Here is a 25,809-nt window from a genome sequence, read left to right as displayed (position 1 = left end):
ATTTTTCTCACTCCAGTTGCAAGGGTGTTAAGATTTGGACTGAATATGTCCTCTTGAGGCTAGCTCCAGTTGCAAGAATGTCATAGTGCCTCCTAAACCTACAGTGCCATTCAGCTGCCACTTCAAAATCGTTCTTGTTATGGCATACATTTATAAAGTTTTGTCTCTTTTTAAACTGTGCAGAAGAGCCATCAGAGAAGTAGTAGACCTTGCTCAAACTTGGTAGAATGTCGGTTTTTATCACTGAAATCAATTCTGTTTTTTGAACAAATGAACAGCTATTGAATCATGAAGCAAGCACTCAGATTTCAGAACTATACTTATGTATTGTATTTCTGACTGTGCTTCATCCTGAACAAAGGAACAGTTCTCTGAAAAGTCTAAGCTTGCTATTGCCTTAGGTTTTCTTCGAGGTGATTGTAGTAGTCTGACTGTTGGCTAGCTATAAATTAATGTTTTGTTTTTTAAAGGGTCAGTCCAAAACCCAAGAGTAAATTTCAATAATAAATCTTTAAAAGGCGACATCACTGGTCTACGTCAGCTGTAGTGACACTGCTCTGCTGCCAGCTTATTACTATTCATCGAAGCAGACAGCACAAAGTACAGGGGGAGACACTTCACAAGACAGGGCAGGGACCAGCCCCTGAAACAACCATCACTGATGATGCTTCTGTTAGGGCGGCAAACAAAGAATGGGGAGTGTCGGAACGCCCTGGCCTCCCCCAACCTCTCTATGATGATGCATTTCAGGGCTGAAAGGGGAGTGACAGCAGCTTCAGTTTTCAGCCGGCAGATGAAGATTCATTTGAGTATCCCATCATTCACGGAGGATTCTCAAACAAATCGTCATAAGAGGTGGGCAACATAAGCAGGACCATTAGGTTGCAGTACAGAGTGAATGGAAGGGAATTTTGCCATAACTTGAATTACAAAATGTATTAGTTTTTCAAGATTTATTAATTGAAACTTACTTTTGGGGTTCTGCTGCATGCAGGTGATCTGATCATCGCATATATGTAGCAGAGACGATCGATCAAGTTATAGCAGCTTTTAGTCTCCCATGAATACTATTGAAGCATGTCAAAAGTTAAAAAAAAAAAAAGTTTTTAAAAATATTAACCCCTTCATGACCCAGCCTATTTTGGCAGTTTTTTGCAATTCTGACCAGTGTCCCTTTATGAGGTAATAACTCAGGAACGCTTCAACGGATCCTAGCGGTTCTGAGACTGGTTTTTCGTGACATATTGGGCTTCATGTTAGTGGTAAATTTAGGTCGATAATTTTTGCGTTTGTGAAAAAAATAGAAATTTGGCTAAAATTTTGAAAATTTTGGAATTTTGAATTTTTATTCTGTTAAACGAGAGAGTTATGTGACACAAAATAGTTAATAAATAACATTACCCACATGTCTACTTTACATCAGCACAATTTTGGAACCAAATTTTTTTTTTGCTAGGAAGTTATAAGGGTTAAAATTTGACCAGCAATTTCTCATTTTTACAGCAAAATTTACAAAACCATTTTTTTTTAGGGACCACCTTACATTTGAAGTAACTTATGTATGACGGAAAATACCCAAAAGTGACACCATTCTAAAAACTGCACCCCTCAAGGTACTCAAAACCACATTCAATAAGTTTATTAACCCTTCAGGTGCTTCACAGCAGCAGAAGCAACACGGAAGGAAAAAATGAACATTTAACTTTTTAGTCACAAAAATGATGTTTTAGCAACAATTTTTTAATTTTCCCAATCGTAAAAAGAGAAACTGGACACCAAAAGTTATTGTACAATTTGTCCTGAGTACACAGATACCCCATATGTGGGGGGGGGGGGGACCACTGTTTGGGCGCACGACAGGGCTCGGAAGGGAAGGAGCGCCATTTGACTTTTGAATGAAAAATTAGCTCCAATCGTTAGCGGACACCATGTCGCGTTTGGAGAGCCCCTGTGTGCCTAAACATTGGAGCTCCCCCACATGTGACCCCATTTGGAAACTAGACCCCCCAAGAAACTTATCTAGATGCATAGTGAGCACGTTGAACCCCCAGGTGCTTCACAAATTGTTCCGTAAAAATGAAAAAGTACAAAAAAATTATTTTAGCCTCAATTTGTTCATTTCCACATGGGCAACAGGATAAAATGGATCGTAAAATGTATTGGGCAATTTCTCCTGAGTACACCGATACCTCACGTGTGGGGGTAAACCACTGTTTGGGCACACGGCCAGCCTCGGAATGGAAGGAGCGCCATTTGACTTTTTGAATGAAAAATTAGCTCCAATTGTTAGTTGACACCATGTCGCGTTTGGAGAGCCCCTGTGTGCCTAAACATTGGAGATCCCCCACAAATGACCCCATTTTGGAAACTAAACCTCCCAAGGAACTAATCTAGATGTGCAGTGACCACTTTAAACCCTCAAGTGCTTCACAGAAGTTTACAACGCAGAGCCGTGAAAATAAAAAATCATGTTTCTTTCCTCAAAAATAATGTTTTAGCAAGCAATTTTTTTTTATTTTCACAAGGGTAACAGGAGAAATTGGACCCCAACAGTTGTTGCAGAGTTTGTTCTGCGTACACCGATACCCCATATGTGGGGGTAAACCACTGTTTGGGCTCGGAAGGGAAGTAGTGACTTTTGAAATGCAGACTTGATGTAATGGTCTGCGGGCGTCACGTTGCGTTTGCAGAGCCCCTGATGTGCCTAAACAGTAGAAACCCCCCACAAGTGACCACATTTTGGAAACTAGACCTCCCACGGAACTTATCTAGATATGTGGTGAGCACTCTGAACCCCCAAGTGCTTCACAGAAGTTTACAACGCAGAGCCGTGAAAATAAAAAAATCATTTTTCTTTCCTCAAAAATTATGTTTTAGTTTATTTTCACAAGGGTAACAGGAGAAGTTGGACCCCAATAATTGTTGCCCAGTTTGTCCTGAGTATGCTTGTACACCATATGTGGGGGTAAACCACTGTTTGGGCGCACGTCGGGGCTCGGAAGGGAGGGAGCACCATTTGACTTTTTGAATGCAAGATTGACTGGAATCAATGGTGGCGCCATGTTGCGTTTGGAGACCCCTGATGTGCTGTAACAGTGGAAACCCCTCAATTCACACCCCTAACCCTAATCCCAATTGTAGCCATAACCCTAATCAGAACCCTAACCCCAACACACCCCTAACCCTAATCCCAACCCTAACCCCAACACACCCCTAACCACAGCCTAATCTTAACCCTATTTCCAACCCTAGCCCTAATTCCAACCCTAACCCTAAGGGTATGTGTCCACGTTCAGGATTGCATCAGGATTTGGTCAGGATTTTATGTCAGTATTTGTAAGCCAAAACCAGGAGTGGGTGATAAATGCAGAAGTGGTGGTGTGTTTCTATTATACTTTTCCTCTAATTGTTCCACTCCTGGTTTTGGCTTACAAATCCGGACATAAAATCCTGACCAAATCCTGATGCAATCCTGAACGTGGACACATACCCTTAGGCTATGTGCCCACGTTGCGGATTCGTGTGAGATTTTTCTGCATTTTTCTGCATTTTACCTGCGGATTTACCGCGGATTTCCAGTGTTTTTTGTGCGGATTTCACCTGCGGATTCCTATTGAGGAACAGGTGTAAAACGCTGCGGAATCCGCACAAAGAATTGAAATGCTGAGGAAAATACAACACAGCGTTTCCGCGCGGTATTTTCCGCACCATGGGCACAGCGGATTTGGTTTTCCATAGGTTTACATGGTACTGTAAACCTGATGGAAAAGTGCTACGAATCCGCAGCGGCCAATCCGCTGCGGATCCGCAGCCAAATCCGCACCGTGTGCACATAGCCTAATTCTAACCCTAACCCTAGTTCTAACCCTAATTCTAGCCGTAACTCTAACCCTAAGGCCAGGTTCACACTGCGCTAGCAGCAGCCCGTTCAGCACATACGCTAACGGGCTGCTGCTAGCGCAAGTGCTGACGTTTGCATCGCGCTAGCACAGATAGAGCATCTGCTAGCTCTATCTGCGCTAGCAGTGACGGACCCGGAAACGCTGCAGCCCGCGTCTCCGGGTCCGTCACTCAATGACGGCACATCCCTAGCATACACCCATTGTGGGCGTGCGCTAGTGATGCGTCCGACATTGCTGTCAATGGCGGCCGTAACGGACTACATTACACCGCGTTTATGCCGCGGTGTAACGTAGCCCGTCTAATGGACTGCTTAGACGCAGTGTGAACCAACCCTAACCCTAAAACCAACCTTAACCCTAAAACCTTAACCCTAGTAGGGCAAAGAGAAAAAAAAAAATTCTTTATTTTGTTTTTGTCCCTATTCATGGGGGTGATAAAGGGGGGTGCTTATTTTTTTTTTTTTTTTTTTTTGATCGCTGTGATAGAACCTACCACAGCGATCAAAATATACCTGTAACGAATCTGCCGGCCGATTCGGCGGGCGCATTTTGGAAGATGGCGGCGCCCATCGAACACGCGGACGGAGACCGGGAGGGACACAGGTCGGTAAGTATGAGGGGGGAGGGGTGATCGGACAGCAGGGGGGTGAGCGGACAGCGGGGGGAGCGGACAGGAGGACGGAGGGGATCGGGGGACACTAGATGACCGGATGGAGGACCGGAGGGGAGGTGATCGGTGGCGGTGGGGGGGCAGATCGCGATCTCCAGGTATGGCTGATGCTATTGCAGCATCGGCCATGGCTGGATTGTAATATTTCACCAATTTTCATTGGTGAAATATTACTATCGCTCTGATTGAAAGTGAAACGTCACTTTCAACAGCCAATCAGAGCAATCGTAGCCAAGGGGGGGTGAAGCCACCCCCCCTGGGATAAAGTACCACTCCCCCTGTCCCTGCAGTCTGGGTGAAATTACAGTTAACCCTTTCACCCGGCCTGCAAGAGCCCAATCCGGCCATGACGCATATGCTGCGTCACAGGTCGGATTGGCACAGGTTTTCATGACGCATACGGTGCACCAAAGGTCGGGAAGGGGTTAAAATATAAAAGTTCAAGTCACCCCCCCATTCGCCCCATTAAAAAAAAAATTAAAAAAATAAAACACACAGATATTTGGTAACGCCACTTTCAGAATCACCAGATCAAAATTATAATAAATATATATATATATATATATATATATATATATATATATACATATATATACACACACCGTATATACTTGAGTATAAGCCGACCCCCCTAATTTTGCCACAAAAAAACTGGGAAAACTTATTGACTCGAGTATAAGCTTAGGGTGGAAAATGTCAAAAATAAAAATAGATACTAATAAAAGTAAAATTAATTGAGACATCAGTAGGTTAAGTGTTTTTGAATATCCATATTGAATCAGGAGCCCCATATAATGCTCCATACAGTTTATGATGGCCCCATAAGATGCTCCATATAAAGCTGTGCCCCATATAGTGCTCTGCACCGTTCATTATTGCCCCATAGCTGTGCCATATAGTGCTCTGCACCGTTCATTATTGCCCCATAACTGTGCCATATAGTGCTCTGCACCGTTCATTATTGCCCCATAGCTGTGCCATATAGTGCTCTGCACCGTTCATTATTGCCCCATAGCTGTGCCATATAGTGCTGTGCACCGTTCATTATTGCCCCATAGCTGTGCCATATAGTGCTCTGCACCGTTCATTATTGCCCCATAGCTGTGCCATCTAGTGCTCTGCACCATTCATTATTGCCCCATAACTGTGCCATATAGTGCTCTGCGCCGTTCATTATTGCCCCATAGCTGTGCCATATAGTGCTGTGCACCGTTCATTATTGCCCCATAGCTGTGCCATATAGTGCTCTGCACCGTTCATTATTGCCCCATTGATGTACCATAGAAAGCTGTGCCATTGCTGCTGCTGCTGCTGCAATAAAAAAAAAAAAAAAGAAGCCATACTCACCTCTCTTGCTTGCAGCTCCCGGCGTCTCTCCGCACTGACTGATCAGGCAGAGGGCGCCGCACACACTATATGCGTCATCGCGCCCTCTGACCTGCACAGTCAGAGCGGAGAGACGCCGGGAAGATGGAGCGGCGCTGGGAAGATGGAGCGACGCCCGGCGTGTGGAACGGGGATAGGTGACTATGCGATACTTACCTGCTCCCGGCGTCCGGCTCCTTCCCCCGGACAGCTGGTCTTCGGTGCCGCAGCCTCTTCCTCCATCAGCGGTCACCGTTACCGCTGATTAGAGAAATGAATATGCGGCTCCACCCCTATGGGAGTGGAGTCCATATTCATTTTTTTAATGAGCGGTCCCACGTGACCGCTGAACAGGGGAAGAACTGCAGCACCCGAAGACCGTGGGACGGCAGGGGGAGCGCCAGGATCGCCGGGACTAGGTGAGTATGCCTCAGCGCCCTCTCCCCCTCACCCGCCGACCACCGTGACTCGAGTATAAGCCGAGAGGAGCACTTTCAGCCCAAAAATTTGGGCTGAAAATCTCGGCTTATACTCGAGTATATACGAGATTATATATATATATATATATATATATATATATATATATATATATATATATATATATATATATATATATATATATATATATATATATATATATATATATAGATATAGATATATATAGATAGAGATAGATAGATAGATACACATATACATACACACTATCTATCTATATATATAATCTGTCTACTTGTCTACTATATAATTGTCTAAGGGTCACTTCCATCTTTCTGTCCTTCTGTCTTTCTGTCACGGTTATTCATTCGCAGATTGGTCTCGCCAGCTGCCTGTCATGGCTGCCGCGACCAATCGGCGACGGGCACAGTCCGGAAGAAAATGGCCGCTTCTTACTCCCCGCAGTCAGTGCCTGTCGCCCGCATACTCCCCTCCGGTCACCGCTAACACAGGGTTAATGCCGGTGGTAACGGACCGCGGTATGCCGCGGGTAACGCACTCCGTTACCGCCGCTATTAACCCTGTGTGTCCCCAACTTTTTACTATTGACGCTGCCTATGCGGCATCAATAGTAAAAAAAATGTTAAAAATAATTTTAAAAAAATAAACCTGCTATACTCACCCTCCGTAGTCCGCTGAGCCGCTCCCGCCTGCTGCCATCTTCCGCTGCAGCTTCCGATGGCAAAGATGGTATGGGAGAAGGACCTGCCATGATGTCACGGTCATGTGACCGCAACGTCATCACAGGTCCTTCGCTCTGATACCAACCCTGGGACCGCTGGACCGTGGACTACAAGGGGCCTTCGGAAAGGTGAGTATATGTTTATTTTTTATTTTTTCACCTGTGACAAACCTGGCTGGGCAATATACTACGTAGATGGGCAATATACTACGTGGCTCTGTGCTGTATACTACATTACTGGGCAATATACTACGTGGCTGGGCAATATACTACGTGGCTGGGCAATATACTACGTGGCTGGGCAATATACTACGTGGCTGGGCAATATACTACGTGGCTGGGCAATATACTACGTGGCTGTGCAATATACTACGTGGCTGTGCAATATACTACGTGGCTGGGCAATATACTACGTGGCTGGGCAATATACTACGTGGCTGGGCAATATACTACGTCACTGGCCAATATACTACGTCACTGGCCAATATACTACGTGGCTGGGCAATATACTACGTGGCTGGGCAATATACTACATGGCTGGGCAATATACTACGTGGCTGGGCAATATACTACGTGGCTGGGCAATATACTACGTGGCTGGGCAATATACTACGTGGCTGGGCAATATACTACGTAACTGGGCAATATACTTCGTCAGGGCGAAGCCTCCTTAGTGGGGCGATACGCGTCGGGTCTCCGCTTCACCTGCGCTTATTTGATTAGGCCATATGTGCATGTACGGTGGTGTCCATATAGGTATCTCCCTATTGGGTATTGGCCTATTTTCTCCGGCGCAGGTGTAAGCCTTATTATGGGCTGTGTTTATAAGGGACAAGTATGTTGCCCTTTTAATCGTTTTTAATTGTGTGTTTTCTTTATTGCTTGTTTCATGTGTACTTTAGTATATTAATAAAATTGTGTCTATTTTTGCTGAATCCACTGCGTGGTGATCCCCATTTGTATGACCTTCACTTGTTTCTCTGTGGTTTCTGGTTATGCATATGCTGTAGGTCAGGGTGATCCCACTTTGTAGACTGTGGTGCCCCCTCAACATATATGGAAAATACCCAAAAGTGACACCATTCTAAAAACTGCACCCCTCAAGATGTTCAAAACCACATTCAAGAAGTTTACTAACTCTTCAGGTGCTTCATGACAACTAAAGCAATGTGGAAGAAAAAAAATGAACATTTAACTTTTTTCACAAAGAAACTTATTTAGATCCAAATTTTTTATTTTCACCAGGGTATCAGGAGAAAATGGACCACAAAATTTGTACAAGTATAAGTACACCAATACCCCATATGTGGTGGAAATCCACGGTTTGGCCGCATGGCAGAGATCAGAAGGGCGAGAGCACCGTTTGACATTTTGAACGTAAAATTGGCTGGAATCGATGGTGTGCACCATGTCGCGTTTGGAGACCTCCTGATGTACCTACACAGTGGAAACACCTTAATTCTATTCCCAACCCTAACACAGCCCTAACCTCAACCCATTAACCCCAACACAACTCTAACTCCAACCCTAAACCTACCCTAACTGCAAAGATTGGAAAAAAATTTTTTTATTATTTTTATCTAACTACGGGGTGACAAAGGGGGGTTTAATTTATTTATTTTTTTCTTCTTTATTTTGGTCACTGGGTGATCAAAATGAACGAATAGAAAAAAATCTATTGTTGCTGGGTACCGGCCGGCAGATCTCGGCGGACGCACTGCACATGCGCCCACCAATTTCTTCCAAGAAGATGACGAGGAGGGCCAGGGGACGGAGCAGGAAGGCCCAGGGATGGCAAAGGTATTGGGGGAGCTCAGGGGACCCCATTTATCTCTCCTCTGATATGATCTAGAGATACGAATTAAAAATATCGAACTTTTTTTTGTGATCGGCGTTATTCGGTGAATAAAGCAGATCATGTGACGGAGGACTGTAAAAACAATCTCTGAACATGTTCTTCAGGGTCTCATAGCCAAAACTCTGGAGATTTCCTGACGCTTGGGGGCGCTATACCCTTATTTCTCAGCGCCGTTAAAAAGCATATCAGCGGTCGTTAAGGGGTTAACAAAAATGGAAATTACAAGTTGGGGGTCTATGATGTTTTTTATGCAAAAGAATGCATGTCATGAATAGAATCTGTGCTAACAACATATGTATTGAATAACTGATTAGATCACAGATGCTTGAACTTCTTGCCGTTAAAGATCACATAGATCACCTACCAAAATTAATGTATTCATCCAACTCCCAGATAAAGTCTGGCACAACCCATTTGTATTCACTGAGATCTGGGAACATATCTTTCCATTGCTCGAATGTCTGAATGAAAAAGTCAAGAAACACAAATAAAACACAACAGCCATAAAATCATATCAAAGATATTATATAAAGTTAGTCCTACATGTTCTATCAGACCTTACAAATTACTGTGTAAAATGCCTAATATGAGCTCAGCAGGTACTCTGCCTCCTCATGTCCAGCATCGCCTCCACGTCGCTGCTTCGATCCTGCTGTTTTGGCTTCAGCAGTCACTTCACTGTTAAGGTACCGTCACATTAAGCGACGCTGCAGCGATCTAGACAACGATCCCGATCGCTGCAGCGTCGCTGTGTGGTCGCTGGAGAGCTGTCACACAGACAGCACTCCAGCGACCAACTATGCGAAGTCCCCTGGTAACCAGGGTAAACATCGGGTTACTAAGTGCAGGGCCGCGCTTAGTAACCCGATGTTTACCCTGGTTACCAGCGTAAATAAAAAAAAAAAAAAAAACACTACATACTTACATTCCGGTGTCTGTCCCCCGGCGCTGTGCTTCTCTGCACTGACTGTGAGCGCCGGCCGGAAAGCACAGCGGTGACGTCACCGCTGTGCTCTGCTTTCCGGCCGGCGCTTACACAGTGCAGAGAAGCACAGCGCCGGGGTACAGACACCGGAATGTAAGTATGCAGTGTTCGTTTTTTTTTACGATTACGCTGGTAACCAGGGTAAACATCGCTGAATCGGCGTCACACACGCCGATTCAGCGATGTCTGCGGGAGTCCAGCGACGAAATAAAGTTCTGGACTTTCTGCTCTGACCAACGATGGCACAGCAGGATGCTGATCACTGCTGCCTGTCAAACTCAACGATATCGCTAGCCAGGACGCTGCAACGTCACGGATCGCTAGCGATATCGTTCAGTGTGACGGTACCTTTATAGTCAGTCACGGAGCTCAGCGGCGTGTGCCGTCAACCCTGGTACTGCTGTTGACCTTAGCAGGGACTCTGGGTGCAGTCAGGGAGTTATTTTAGGTATTTTACAATTCGGGGCCCACTCTCCTGAAAATGGACAACCCTTTTAAACCAATTTCTTTGGTAACACCGTTAAATTTATTAAAGCATAAAGGGCCAGACTGTTATTCTCTGTTCACACTAGCATCATGAACTCCATGACCGCCGTGACAGATACATGGCATACAGAAATTGCCTTTAATCTTAGCACAATACTTTTGCCTGCAAGAAAAAGTCTTAGTTACCCATAGATAAACGGTGTTTTGGTCCATGACAGCACCACCTACAGATACAAAAGGGCGGCACCTCTCCCAAGCATCAGTTGGATTACAGAGCACAAGAGGACCACCAAGGTTAATGACATGATTTATGTACAATACTATTACCACTAACTATTCCACCAAAATGTGGATCATAAGAGGAAGAAGTGCACACCCAGAACTAAACAAAAAAAGGGAGGGAATCTACGGGTGCTGTCATGGACTTCGAAAAACACCATTATTCGAACGTCCATGACAGCACCACCTAAGAGAGAATTACAGAGAGTAATAACTAATTAGGGAGGGACTACAGCCTGCAGCACCCTTAAGGTACCGTCACATTAAGCGACGCTGCAGCGATCTAGACAACGATGTCGATCGCTGCAGCGTCGCTGTTTGGTCGCTGGAGAGCTGTCATACAGACAGCACTCCAGCGACCAACGATCCCGAAGTCCCCGGGTAACCAGGGTAAACATCGGGTTACTAAGCGCAGGGCCGCGCTTAGTAACCCGATGTTTACCCTGGTTACCATTGTAAATGTAAAAAAACACTACATACTTACATTCCGGTGTCTGGTCACGTCCCTCGCCTTCAGCTTCCCGCACTGACTGAGCGCTGGCCGTAAAGCACAGTGGTGACTTCACCGCTGTGCTTTGCTTTACGGTCGGCCGGCGCTCACAGTCAGTGCGGGAAGCTGAAGGCGAGGGATGTGACCAGACACCGGAAAGTAAGTATGTAGTGTTTTTTTTTTACATTTACAATGGTAACCAGGGTAAACATCGGGTTACTAAGTGTGGCCCTGCGCTTAGTAACCCGATGTTTACCCTGGTTACCAGTGAAGACATTGCTGAATCGGCGTCACACACGCTGATTCAGTGATGTCAGCGGGAGATCCAGCGATGAAATAAAGTTCTGGACTTTCTGCTCCGACCAACAATCTCCCAGCAGGGGCCTGATCGTTGGTCGCTGTCACGAATAACGATTTCGTTAACGATATCGTTGCTACGTCACAAAAAGCAACGATATCGTTAACGATATCGTTATGTGTGACGGTACCTTTACACCAAAGGAGAGTTCAGAGGAAGCATTCGGATCTAGTCTGCAATGATTAAAAAACGTGTTTGGAGAAGACCAAGTAGCAGCCTTACATATTTCGTCAATCAAAACCTCCGATCTCTCCGCCCACGAGGTTGCCATGGCTCTAGTGGAATGCGCCCTCAGTCTTCCAGGTGCCGACTTGCCCTTTGAGGTGTATGCTATTGAAATAGGCTCCCTAATCCACCTAGCTAGCATGAGTTTTGATGCCCTAAGGCCCTTCCTAGTGCCCTGATAGGAGACAAACAAGGTGTTATCTTTTTTCCAGGAATCAGTAACTGCTAGGTATTCTAGGAGACATCTAACGTCTAGGGTGAGGAGTTTCTCTTTCTCGTTACCAGGATTAGGGATGAAGGATGGAAAGACTATTTCCTGCGTTCTATGGAAACTAGAGACTACCATAGGCAGGTATGCTGGGTCAGGTCTAAGTATTACTCTATCGTCCCTAAATTGTGTATAAGGAGGAAGCCTGGATAACGCCTGGATGTCACTTACTCTACGAGCTGATGTCAGCCTTCCTGGTAGTACTACTTTAAGGGACAGATTTTTTATGGAGGCAGCTGAGTTGGTTCAAATGGGGCCTCTGTCATGACCGTGAGGACTAGGCTTAAATCCCACAACATGACCCTATCTTTTACCACTGGTCGGGATCTACTTGCCGCCTTAATGAACCTATTGATCCAGTGATTACCGGCGATATTACAGCTAAAAAGAGCTCCTAAGGCTGACGCTTTAACTTTAAGGGTACTAGTGGATAGCCCCATGTCCAGACCTCTTTGTAGAAATTCTAGGCCAGCTACCACCCCTCAGTCCTGAAGGAACCTTTTCCAGATTCTGACGTATATTTGGGTCATGATTACTTTCCTGCTTTTAAGAAGGGTATTAATCAAGCCTGGGGAGAAACCTCTATCCTTCAGCAGTGATCGTTCAAAATATACACCGTCAGATGAAGGCCATCCACCTGAGGATGGTAGACTGGGCCCTGGGATAGGAGAATCCTTTCAGGTTATGGTGATGCTCCCCTAGACCCTGGATTAAAACCTCACCCATATGAGCTCACCAACCGGAAGGGCTTGCGTCTGTAGTGACAATACGGTACGGGTTATGTTATATTCCCAGGGGACCCCACCAATCGAGGGATTTTGTAGTATTTTGGGACAAAGTTAGCTGGCCTTCTAGATAACCCCCAAAAACTTTTGATATAACAAAACCTCCTTGTATGGAACTGGGCCCACCAGACCATGGGAATACAGGACGAGAGAGAGCCCAAAAGAGACATGGCTTTCCTTAGAGACACGGTGGTGTTATTGGAGGCGTTGAGGACCTGATAGTGTAAGCAGACTAACTTTTCGGGAAGCAGACGGCATTCCTGATTCTGGGAATCTAAGATTAGGCCTAAGAATCGTTGAACTCTCATGGGCTGCAGACGGGATTTTTTGATGTTTAGCAGCCTCCCTAACCGCTCCAGGGCAGACATTGCTTTTTGTAATTGCTCCAAACAATGTTCCGCTGTTTTGCCTATAATAAGGAAGTCATCAAGGTAGGAGGTCACTAGAATGTCTGACTCATGCAGATGGGCCATAACCTCAGTGAACACTAGGGGGGCGACTGCAATACCAAAGGGAAGGGCAACATATTGGAAATGTCGGATTGACCCCTCTAAATGAACCGCAACTCTAGGGAATCGCTGGTGAGCTGCATGAATGGGTATGTGGTAGTAGGCGTCTTTTAAGATCTAACACCACAATAAAGCAGTTTTCAAAAAACAATTTTTTTGTGGAATTGATTGATTGCATTTTAAATGGCCGTATGACAAAAAATTCATTGAGGGCTTTCAGATTTATTATGGTCCTAAAAGAGCAGTCTGGCTTACGGACTAGGAACAGAAGAGAAACCTCTGTCCCTATCTTCCTCCAGCACTTCTGTCAGGACTTTTTTTATGCAAAGGTCATGAATTTCGGCTTCCAGGGACACCTGCTCCGAAGGGGAGAACCCGAGTGGGGTAATCTTAAACCTGTTTTGGAGAATATAGGAAAATTCTAATTGTAGACCCGTGGCTATTAACCCCAGAATCCAGTTGCTATTAGAAATCAGGGACCAGGCCGGGTAGAAGGCAGTTAGCCTACCTCCCACCGGAGCCGCTAGTCATTGGGGTGGTTTCTAAGGCTCCTGGGATGCTCCTTCCTGGAGCCCCCACCTCCAAACATAAATCTGGTACCTCTCCTTTTTTCATCCCATCTGCCTTGATCTCTGGACCTTCTTTGAAAATTTTTTTCCTGGTGAAGGGACGTCTATAAGAAGGGGTCGGCAGACTGAGGAATTTCTTTTTATCATCTCCGGCCTTTTCCAAAAGTTTGTCCAGAACCGGACCGAACAGATTTTCTCCCTCACATGGAATGGAGCAGAGACAGGATCAGGCCTGGATGTCCCCTGGCCAACATTTTAGCCACAAAGCCCTTCGTGCAGCATTTGATAGTCCTGCGGCCGTGGCTGCAACCCTTACTGAGTCTGCCGAAGCATCAGCTAAAAAGGCTGCGGTGTTCTGAATTATTGGCAGGGACTTTAGGATAGATTCTCTCGAGGCTCCATCTTCTAGCTGGGATTCAAGCTGGTCCAGCCACACCATCATGGATCTGGCTGTGCATGTAGCAGCCACCGCTGGTCTTAGGGCATCAGCTGACATTTCCCATGTCCCTTTTAGAAATGAGTCAGCTTTTTTATCTAGCGGAACTTTTAAGGAGGCCATATCATCAAAAGGAATCGAGTTTTTTTTGGAGGCTTTAGCTATAGCTGCATCCAGTTTTGGGGCTTTATCCCATCTGTTCACCAAGGGTTCCTCGAAGGGATATCTCCGTTTGAAGGCTGGTGGTAGAGAGCCCTTTTTTTCTGGCTTTTTCCACTCTCTAGTTATCAAGCCCTGAACTTTGTCATTTAACGGAAAAGATTTGTGTTTCCTAAGGTCAAGGCCGCCGAACATCAGATCTTGCGCTGAAAGATCCGGTTTTGTTTCAGTTACCCCCACAGTGGACCTTACTGACTTGACCAATTTGTCTATATGATCTAGGGGGAAACAGAAACGGTTGGAGTCCTCCTCTGAAGATGATGCAGTAGAAGAGGCAGAGGTCTCTCAAGAATAATCGCTTTTCCTAGGGACAGCTGAGGACTCTGACCCTGAGAAACTTGCTCCTCTTTTCTTCTTAGAAGATTCCCCTTGAGATAGGGACTTTAGGAAATCCTTAACTTCCATTCTGATAATTTCCCTTAGGCTTGCGGTGAAGTCAGGGGTTTCTTCCACCACCTGTGGAAGTGGGGGAAAGAGTAAAGGACTACGCCTTAACTAGGGACTACCGCTCCCCCTTTATTTAATCCCCTACTGTCTGTCGCAAACATGGCTGACAATTTTTTAAGGCAGGTATCTGGCAAGGGACAATTGCAAAGGGCACATTCCCTGTTTTTCGTTTTACCAGAGCATTTCTTCCACTAGAAAACTAAATAAGGGAAATACCGCATCAGGGTACATTCACGAAGATCTCTTACCCAAGCAGTAGTGGCAGGTACCAGATCACGGGGGGAGTGAGCTGAATCCTTCAGCCTGGAAGAACCTTTGCGGCTGGGCTGCTCGCTTCGTCCTCAGTTTTTCAGCTGGGGGTTTGCATGAGACCTCTCTGAGGCACGCTCCTGCTCTAGCTCCACAGGAGCCTCCGGCTTATCCATCACTGCAATGGGCCAAAAGCAGCCCTTGCAGCATGTCTTGTGGCTTTTTATAGCTCCACCCCCCCTGCCCAAATCGCCGCGACTCGGGGCAGCCATAAGGAAAAACGCCGGCCGGCATCCGACTGCTGGCCCCACCCACCCGCCACGTCACTTCCGGTGCTCAAATGAATACGAGGGACGCACAGGAGGACAGCGGCGGCAAGGCCCGGCCAGGAACAGCACGGCCTCCCCGCGCGCCACCACGCCATGCTGGCGCCAGGCTACGGCCCGAACCGCAGAAGGACCGCACACCAGTTGGACCAGGACGGACCCGGGGGCATACTTACATACCAGCGCTGGCTCTGGAGACGGCAATCCTCCTGCTCCGCACACTGCCCGGGCCCACCGTGGCGCTTCCAGGGACCCTGCACTGACCGAGGTAGGAGACCCCCCTGCTACCTGAGTCGGACAGCTGTCCTGGGAATCCTGATGATCAAAAGATGGACGATCTGTAGGGCATCCTGTCCTCTAGGAACAGGGAGCCAACTGATGCGTGGGAGAGGTGCAGCCCTTTTGTATCTGTAGGCTTCCTGTTCCTGAAGGGGGGATCCCCTCTCTCAGGTGGTGCTGTCATGGACGTTCGAATAAATGTGTTCTAAACGGTGCCACACGGGAAAGCGTGACGTAAACCTAACTGGAAGTCTGACCAGAGTTTTACTTTGACATGTATATGTTCGGCAGGATGTAACACCGAGAAAAGGGCTAATATTATAGTTTTTCTCCCTGATATTTTATGGGTCCAGCTATAGCTAATTCTTATTCTATTATCAGGTTCATAAAGCCATTCCGAGAATTTTTCAAAGTCAGTAAATCAGTCTCACCCTGCGCTGCATTTGAGGTTCTCTCTCTTGCAGCTGACCAATGAAGGTCACGTTTTTACCCAAAAGTCTCTAATTTTTGTCTGGATATTTCTACAAATAAAATTGCAATCCTATAAATAAAATTGGTCAAAAAAAATATTTCCTTGCAGGGACAATGGTAACATTTTTGATTTACAAACAAAATCTTGATGTTAAACAAAAAAAATAAATAATATTGAACACCGACACTAATGTAATTTCTGACAATAGACACCCGGCACATTGCAATTGGTCACTAAGCACTTTACACATATAAGCACCTCTATACATACAGTACAGACCAAAAGTTTGGACACACCTTATCATTTAAAGATTTTTCTGTAGTTCCACGATTATGAAAATTGTACATTCACACTGAAGGCATTAAAACTATGAATTAACACATATGGAATTATATACTTAACAAAAAAGTGTGAAACAACTAAAATTATGTCTTATATTCTGGGTTCTTCAAAGTAGCCACCTTTTGCTTTGATGACTGCTTTGCACACTCTTGGCATTCACTTGATGAGCTTCAAGAGGTAGTCACCGGGAATGATCTTTCAACAATCTTGAAGGAGTTCCCAGAGATGCTTAGCACCTGTTGGCCCTTTTGCCTTCACTCTGTGGTCCAGCTCACCCCAAACCATCTTGATTGGGTTCAGGTCTGGTGACTGTGGAGGCCAGGTCATCTGGCGTAGCACCCCATCACTCTCCTTCTTGGTCAGATAGCCCTTACACAGCCTGGAGGTGTGTTTGGGGCAGGGTGGATAAAAATCAATGATGTTTTTAAAAAAAATCAAAAAAATCGGATTTTTTTTATTTAAATCGGATTTTTTTCAATAAACTGCTTTTTGAGGAAAATATTTTACCATCCAAAGGTTCTTCCATCATGAGATAAAGCTGAGTTGTTTAACTCAGTAGAATAAAGGCTGTATATGTGTAACATTCACAATGCCATGCTCTTCCAGAGGTTTCTGTAGGATTAGTGGGCAGTTTCTCTCCTATATTATCACAGACGCTCGCTTTACTTACGCAGTTCTCAAAACTGAATTTGACTCCGCAGAGGTCCCAGCCTCTTCTTCACGGCAAAAATGTTACAACATGAACAGAGTTGAGAAAAAGACCTTAATCCTATTGTTCTACAAACCTATGAATACAGAATCAACCCCTTCAGTGCCAAGTCCAAGAAGTTAGACAATATGTTTCTGATTGTTTGAAGTGGAATAGATCTGCACAACACAAGAAGAATGTGAATCTAAGTGTGAGGAGGAGGAAGGGCAAGCAGACAAGAAAATGAAAGTGAAACTTTGAGCACAATACTGCAGCATAGCCACAGACAGACAAGTCTGGATCTGTTTGTGTGTACGATCTGAGGTTAATTACATTCTTTCCTTATAATGGCAGCAGGCCGTAAAAGAGACCCAGTTTGGGAATATTTTAATGAAGCTCCTTCGCCTATCGGTAAGGCAGGCATGTGTGCAAAATGCAAACGATGCAACAAAGAGATGCAAGGCCGCACTTCTCATGATGTTGCCTCATTCGCGCCACCAGGCCTTGCATCTCTTTGTTGCATTGTTTGCATTTTGCACGCATGGCAGTACCGATAGGCGAAGGAGCTTCATTAAAATATTCCCAAACTGGGTCTCTTTTACGGCCTGCTGCCATTATAAGGAAAGAATGTAATAAACCTCAGATCGTACACACAAACAGATCCAGACTTGTCTGTCTGTGGCTATGCTGCAGTATTGTGCTCAAAGTTTCACTTTCATTTTCTTGTCTGCTTGCCCTTCCTCCTCCTCACACTTAGATTCACATTCTTCTTGTGTTGTGCAGATCTATTCCACTCCAAACAATCAAACAGATTGTCTAACTTCTTGGACTTGGCACTGAAGGGGTTGATTCTGTATTCATAGGTTTGTAGAACAATAGGATTAAGGTCTTTTTCTCAACTCTGTTCATGTTGTAACATTTTTGCCGTGAAGAAGAGGCTGGGACCTCTGCGGAGTCAAATTCAGTTAGGTAGAAACTTTGATTTAAATCACTGATTTAAATCAAGCCTTACTGACTAGTGATTTAAAACGTGATTTAAATTGTGATTTAAATCAGTTAGATTTAAATCAAATCCACCCTGGTTTGGGGTCATTGTCCTGTTGAAAAATAAATGATGGTCTAACTAAACGCAAACCAGATGGAATAGCATGTCACTGCAAGATGCTGTGGTAGCCATGCTGCTGGTTCAGTATGCCTTTGAATTTTGAATAAATCCCCAACAATCTCACCAGCAAAGCACCCCCACACCATCACACCTCCTCCTCCATGCTTCAAGGTGGGAACCAGGCATATAGAGTCCATCCGTTCACCTTTTCTGCGTTACACAAAGACACGGTGGTTGGAACCAAAGATCTCAAATTTGGACTCATCAGACCAAAGCACAGATTTCCACTCGTCTAATGTCCATTCCTTGTGTTCTTTAGCCCAAACAAGTCTCTTCTGCTTGTTGCCTGTCCTTAGCAGTGGTTTCCTAGCAGCTATTTTACCATGAAGGCCTGCAGCACAAAGTCTCCTCTTAACAGAGGTTGTAGAGATGTGTCTGCTGCTAGAACTCTGTGTGGCATTGACTTGGTCTCTAATCTGAAAAATAAAGATTATAAAAAAAATAAAGATTATATAATCTGAGCTGCTGTCAACCTGCGATTTCTGAGGCTGGTGACTCGGATAAACTTATCCTCAGACGCAGAGGTGACTCTTGGTCTTCCTTTCCTGGGGCGGTCCTTATGTGAGCCAGTTTCTTTGTAGCGCTTGATGGTTTTTGCAGCTGCACTTGGGGACACTTTCAAAGTTTTCCCAATTTTTCGGACTGACTGACCTTCATTTCTTAAAATAATGATGGCCACTCGTTTTTCTTTTCTTAGCTGCTTTTTTCTTTCCATAATACAAATTCTAACAGTCTATTCAGTAGGACTATCAGCTGTGTATCCACCAGACTTCTGCACAACACAACTGATGGTCCTAACCCCATTTATAAGGCAAGAAATCCCACTTATTAAACCTGACAGGGCACAGCTGTGAAGTGAAAACCATTCCTGGTGACTACCTCTTGAAGCTCATCAAGAGAATGCCAAGAGTGTGCAAAGCAGTCATCAAAGCAAAAGGTGGCTACTTTGAAGAACCTAGAATATAAGACATAATTTCAGTTGTTTCACACTTTTTTGTTAAGTATATAATTCCACATGTGTTAATTCATAGTTTTGATGCCTGCAGTGTGAATGTACAATTTTCATAGTCATGAAATAACACACAAATCTTTAAATGAGGTTTGTCCAAACTTTTGGTCTGTACTGTACAAATCAGTGCAAAATTGTAAAAGATGCATCAATTTAATGTTGTTGCTTAAAAGTTTAACCTAAAACCTAAAAATCGAGAAGATGAGTGCTTTAATGGAATGATGGAGTGCTATAAATGTAGGCGGATACTTATTAGGTTAATATATGGAGCAATGCCTGTGATATAAAGGAAGGCGTTATACTGATGTGTGTGTATGAGTGTCTAAGGCACAATATAATGCACAGAGCTTCTCCCGATGCATTCTCATCACTATATTTATTTTTCTGTGTTTATAACATTAGAGATAGGACCCCCATTAATCATCCAGTGATCACTTATCCTGTGGATATGATTTGTCCTAAAGAGAATAGCCTCTGCCAATTTAATTGACAGGGTGATGATTGACTGAGAGCCCTACACAAATCAGAATATAAAACCATGAATTCATCCAAGCACTGAAAGATGAAAAACACACACCTTTTTAGCAGTATATCCACCACCTACAGCCGATCCTAATACAAGATATCGGAGCTTTAACAGCCTGGATGCCAACCTTGCGACCCAAAAATTGCGGTGAGTTTGGAGAGCCAGATTCACAGGTAAAAGCCTGCTCCTCCGCAGTGGGTAGCGAGACAAAGAGGAGTAGCATCGTACTGATGAGGGGGGTAAAGGCCGGCAAATGCTCACTCCAGAAAAATGATGACCTTTGCGAGGATAAAAGGCCTGGAGGGGAGACGTGGCTTCTTTTGTGACATGTTTATTTACTACCCCCCTGCACACAATGCTGAAAGAAAAGAGAAAAAACAATGTTATAAATACCCACATAAACATTAATGCAAATTGAAAAGCATTTCGTCTGAAAATAGCTTTTCATACTGCACATGGAATTCCAGCACCGCGGCCCCACAAGCTGCCGGGATGATCTTACTACTATAATGGGTGATATGGCTGTGCAGGTCCTATTATAACAATAAGGCCCAGCTCACACGTTGAATATTTGGTCAGTATTTTACATCAGTATTTGTATGCCAAAACTAGGAGTGGTATAGAAACGTGTGCACAACAACTAAGCGGTGCTCGGGTAGGTTCCCAAACCGTAGTGTCAAATAAAGCATAACCCGGCACTCAACTTAGCGGTGAAGTATTAGGCTACGTTCACATTTGCGTTCTGTCGGGCTGCGTCGGGCGCAGCCGCGGCGACGCATGCGCCATGAGCCCCTATATTTAACATGGGGGCGCATGGACATGCGTTTGCATGCGTTTTTTTTGCCGCAAGCGTTAGGGCGCAGAGGACGCAGCAAGATGCATTTTTTTTGCGTCCAAAATTCGGCAAAAAAGGACGCATGCGTCGCAAAACTATGCGTTTTAGCGTGCGTTTTTGTTTGCGTTGTGCGTTGCGTCGTTGACGAAACATCGCACAACGCAAATGTGAACGTAGCCTTACAGCGGTGGACACTGCGGCAGCACTCTGAACACAGGCTTATGTCCCTATCTTAATCGGAAAATCCTCCAAACAATTTTCGTCCTTACTACTGGCTTGCACAGACGGCTTTTATCACAGCATATCCCTTTACACATTATTGATGAAGGTCGTGAACTGGGACCGAAACGTCTTTATCACACATTGGGATAAATAATCTTCTCAAAACTAGGAGTGGGTGATAAATACAGAAGTGGTAATGTGTTTTTATTATACTTTTCCTGATTGTTCCACTCCTGGTTTTGCCTTACAGATACTGGTGTAAAATACTGACCAAATACGAACGTGGCTTAAAAGTGATACCTGTTTTGGAGTAATCCAAAGTGCCAGTGATGTGAAATCAAGCTCTGAAGCAATTACCGTAGTCTGTTAGTGCTTAGTGGGCATGCCAGTGTGGAGCACTGCACTTCTAAGCTCATTTCCTAGACGCTCCGAAGCTTGATTTCTCAGCGATGGCACAGTGAGCGACTACAAAACAGCTAGCATTTTAGGCTAGGGTTACAAAGCAACAGGCAAGTTTTAAGGCTGAGAGAATACCCCAGACCATCGAGTTCTACCTGTTAGGTGACATGCGTGATTACTTCTTTTTTTCACCAGACAACACCTTAAAATGTATATTTGTACAGTCAATGGGAAAGCAAATTGTACCAGGTATGCAGCTGTATGCCACACATTCAAATCTCATTGGTAGGAACCACATCTACTGTACATTTATGTATGACCTGTGGAAACACTGTGGATATAAGGAACGTAAGACTTGGAAATAGCCCTGGAAATAAGATGCATGTGCGACAAATTTACAAGCCTTTTACTCCACCTGTCCATGATGAAAGTCAGCGCTCCTACTCCTGAAGTGAGGAGTGCCACCTGGAGAAACCGCGCTGATTGTACACTGTGAACGCACAATGGGGACCGCTCGGCTGCAGGACGGGATTAGGAGTGTTCCCCACTGCGGGCACTTTACAGACTTTCAGGCTATGTGCACACGTTGCGGATTAAGCTTAGGAATTTCTGGTGCGGATTCTGCCTCTCCTGGCAGAAAACGCACCTGCCGTTCCGCAGCGTTTTTTGTGCCGTTCTGCAGCGTTTTTCACCCCTGCGGTTTTCTATAATGGAATGGGTACAAAAACGCTGCAGATTCACAAAAAAGAAGTGACATGCTACTTCTTTTAAACCGCAGCGGATTTTCCGCAAAGTGTGCACATCATTTTTTTTTTGTCATTGATTTACATTGTACTGTAAATCAATTGCGAATCTGCAGCATTTCTGCACTGCAAAAAACACTGCGGATCCGCAGAGAATCCGCAACGTGTGCACATACCCTCAGGATTCACTTTCTAACATCTGTTCTCAGTTCACTGGGTTTATAGATTTTGCAGCTAAAGTTTGACAGAAGTGATAACAGATATATTCACAGTATTACTTGCTCAATATTCTCAACGTCCTCCCTATTTGGGGGACTTTTGTACCTCCACAATAATTATTCCACAAAAAGACTTGATCACCCAGTATTAGAAGAATAAGTGACCTAGACTGAGATACTGATAAAACCTAACAGTTTATTGAAAATTATTAAAAACAATATATAAATACTACAAAGAAAGGTATTAGACCTAGAAGGAGGGACACAAAAAAGCCATAGGCTACATCCAGATCGTGGACTAGTTTAACATAAACATGTGTTAATTACATCCATGCTACCTATACTCTATGTGCATAATGATATATGGTAAAACATCCCCTCATAGGAATGTGCCGTTGTAGACTGTCATGCGGAGGCGGGCTAAACCCATCCACTAATATGATACATGATTGTCACTAGCAAATATAGAGTATTGTATTAGAATGGGTATATTACCTAAAGGTCTGCCACGTGGATGTATGCCCCGGCGTCCCTCTGCCCCGACGCGCGTTTCGCACTGCTTCTTCGGGAGGCGTGTCAGGGCAGGGGGGTAGCCGGTTTAAATATAATGCTCTGATTGTGGATTGGATCTAAGGCTCTGCATTAGTAAAAACAGGTGGATGGTAGGTGACCGCTGTTAAAAGCGCCGCTATCCAGACTCTATTACGTCAGTGTACGAACACCGGAAATTGCGCTGGGACGGCCCTGATGTACGGACGCTAGGAGTGTTCTATCAGGTGCATACCGGAAGTTCCAAAGAGGAATCTCCGGTGTACGGATACCGGAAATTGTACCAGGGAGATTAAATTATAAGGGCACCTTGTATATACTATTAATGAGACAAATCCTAAAAACCAACTCCTATGATGATGTGTGCACACCGGAAATGATGTTGCAGAGTTGTATTATACGGACACCACTCCGGTAGTATCTTAAAATAAGCCCTAAGGCTATGGTGTACGTAAACCGGAAGTGACGTCACTTAGGGCTTATTTTAAGATACTACCGGAGTGGTGTCCGTATAATACAACTCTGCAACATCATTTCCGGTGTGCACACATCATCATAGGAGTTGGTTTTTAGGATTTGTCTCATTAATAGTATATACAAGGTGCCCTTATAATTTAATCTCCCTGGTACAATTTCCGGTATCCGTACACCGGAGATTCCTCTTTGGAACTTCCGGTATGCACCTGATAGAACACTCCTAGCGTCCGTACATCAGGGCCGTCCCAGCGCAATTTCCGGTGTTCGTACACTGACGTAATAGAGTCTGGATAGCGGCGCTTTTAACAGCGGTCACCTACCATCCACCTGTTTTTACTAATGCAGAGCCTTAGATCCAATCCACAATCAGAGCATTATATTTAAACCGGCTACCCCCCTGCCCTGACACGCCTCCCGAAGAAGCAGTGCGAAACGCGCGTCGGGGCAGAGGGACGCCGGGGCATACATCCACGTGGCAGACCTTTAGGTAATATACCCATTCTAATACAATACTCTATATTTGCTAGTGACAATCATGTATCATATTAGTGGATGGGTTTAGCCCGCCTCCGCATGACAGTCTACAACGGCACATTCCTATGAGGGGATGTTTTACCATATATCATTATGCACATAGAGTATAGGTAGCATGGATGTAATTAACACATGTTTATGTTAAACTAGTCCACGATCTGGATGTAGCCTATGGCTTTTTTGTGTCCCTCCTTCTAGGTCTAATACCTTTCTTTGTAGTATTTATATATTGTTTTTAATAATTTTCAATAAACTGTTAGTTTTTATCAGTATCTCAGTCTAGGTCACTTATTCTTCTAATACTGGGTGATCAAGTCTTTTTGTGGAATAAGAAGTGATAACAGAGTCTGGCTGCCATACAGAACACAGGGTAATGAGACTTCATAGTCTGCACAGGGCGGAGGCCATAAGCGACTAATGGGATATAGACGATGGAGTGTAATCAGCCAGAGTGCAGCAGGCACAGCCATCACTCCCATCATCCAGGAGATAACGATGATCTGCACACAGGGTATGAGACTCTTCATAGTCTGCACAGGGCGGAGGCCATAAGCGACTAATGGGATATAGACGATGGAGTGTAATCAGCCAGGGTGCAGCAGGCACAGCCATCACTCCCATCATCCAGGAGATAACGATGATCTGCACACAGGGTATGAGACTCTTCATAGTCTGCACAGGGCGGAGGCCATAAGCGACTAATGGGATATAGACGATGGAGTGTAATCAGCCAGGGTGCAGCAGGCACAGCCATCACTCCCATCATCCAGGAGATAACGATGATCTGCACACAGGGTATGAGACTCTTCATAGTCTGCACAGGGCGGAGGCCATAAGCGACTAATGGGATATAGACGATGGAGTGTAATCAGCCAGGGTGCAGCAGGCACAGCCATCACTCCCATCATCCAGGAGATAACGATGATCTGCACACAGGGTATGAGACTCTTCATAGTCTGCACAGGGCGGAGGCCATAAGCGACTAATGGGATATAGACGATGGAGTGTAATCAGCCAGGGTGCAGCAGGCACAGCCATCACTCCCATCACCAGGAGATTACGATGGACCTACAGTAACAGGATTATTCTGCTCTGCAGGGCTCAGCCTGCACTACTACTACTCCCATCTGGACATTTACACGGGCATCTATGTCCCTGGCACTTCCGGCCCGCCCCTATGACAAGTACCGAACGCTTGTGAGATAACGCAGTCAGTCCAGTCTGCTGTCACCGGCCCCGGGGGCAGCGCCACACGTGCTAGTGTGTGACACCTGAGCCAGGCAACACGGAGCCGGTACCCGAGGACGGGACAGTCCGGTACTGAGGCTGGTACTCACCAGGCCGCCCGCAACATCCTGTGTGACCGGGGAGCAGCGCCAGCTCCCGCACAGACAGCCGAGCGGCCAAACAAGGGCACGCAGAGCTGTCACTGGCAACACTTCCGGCATAGGACGGGGCGCAGGCGCAATGAGGCTCCTCATGGAATAGACGACAGTGCGCACAAGGTTCCTAGGTATAATAGTTCCCTCCCGCAGGAAGTCAGAGGTGTCCTCGGTGTAGGCTAGTGAACCAGTCTCCATTTTTCTCTGTCATCACTCATCAGTCATTTCAGGCCGGACAGTGAGTGGCTGTAATATTCAATGGGATAATTATTTCTCACAAATCTCCAGCTCCGAATACGTGTAGTTCCTGCCTCATTAGGATTGGCGCGTTGTTCGCCATTTCTAATGAAAAGTGCTCTGGAGAAT

At 45.2% G+C, this 25,809-nt stretch overlaps 1 protein-coding gene across 8 annotated transcripts in view; it reads right to left on the bottom strand.

Moving 5' to 3' along the window:
* The window catches only part of OPA1 (OPA1 mitochondrial dynamin like GTPase), a 165,737-nt gene extending 140,218 nt beyond the window's left edge, over window positions 1-25,519 (bottom strand). For 7 of the 8 annotated variants that reach the window (XM_069727170.1, XM_069727163.1, XM_069727166.1 and 4 more), the window contains exons 1-3: window positions 25,399-25,517; window positions 20,136-20,442; window positions 9,337-9,433 (exon numbers count right to left, since the gene is read on the bottom strand). In XM_069727170.1, coding sequence (XP_069583271.1) covers window positions 9,337-9,433; window positions 20,136-20,442; window positions 25,399-25,415 — 421 coding nt within the window. In that variant the 5' untranslated portion in view covers window positions 25,416-25,517. Of the gene's footprint in view, window positions 1-9,336; window positions 9,434-20,135; window positions 20,443-25,398 lie in introns of all 8 variants that reach the window. The other variant, XM_069727167.1, reaches the window with a different exon arrangement.
* Between the last annotated feature and the right edge of the window lie 290 nt (window positions 25,520-25,809).

This window comes from Ranitomeya imitator, chromosome 5 (assembly GCF_032444005.1).
Source record: "Ranitomeya imitator isolate aRanImi1 chromosome 5, aRanImi1.pri, whole genome shotgun sequence".
Taxonomy (NCBI): domain Eukaryota; kingdom Metazoa; phylum Chordata; class Amphibia; order Anura; family Dendrobatidae; genus Ranitomeya; species Ranitomeya imitator.
This window is presented reverse-complemented; position numbering and strand designations above follow the sequence as displayed.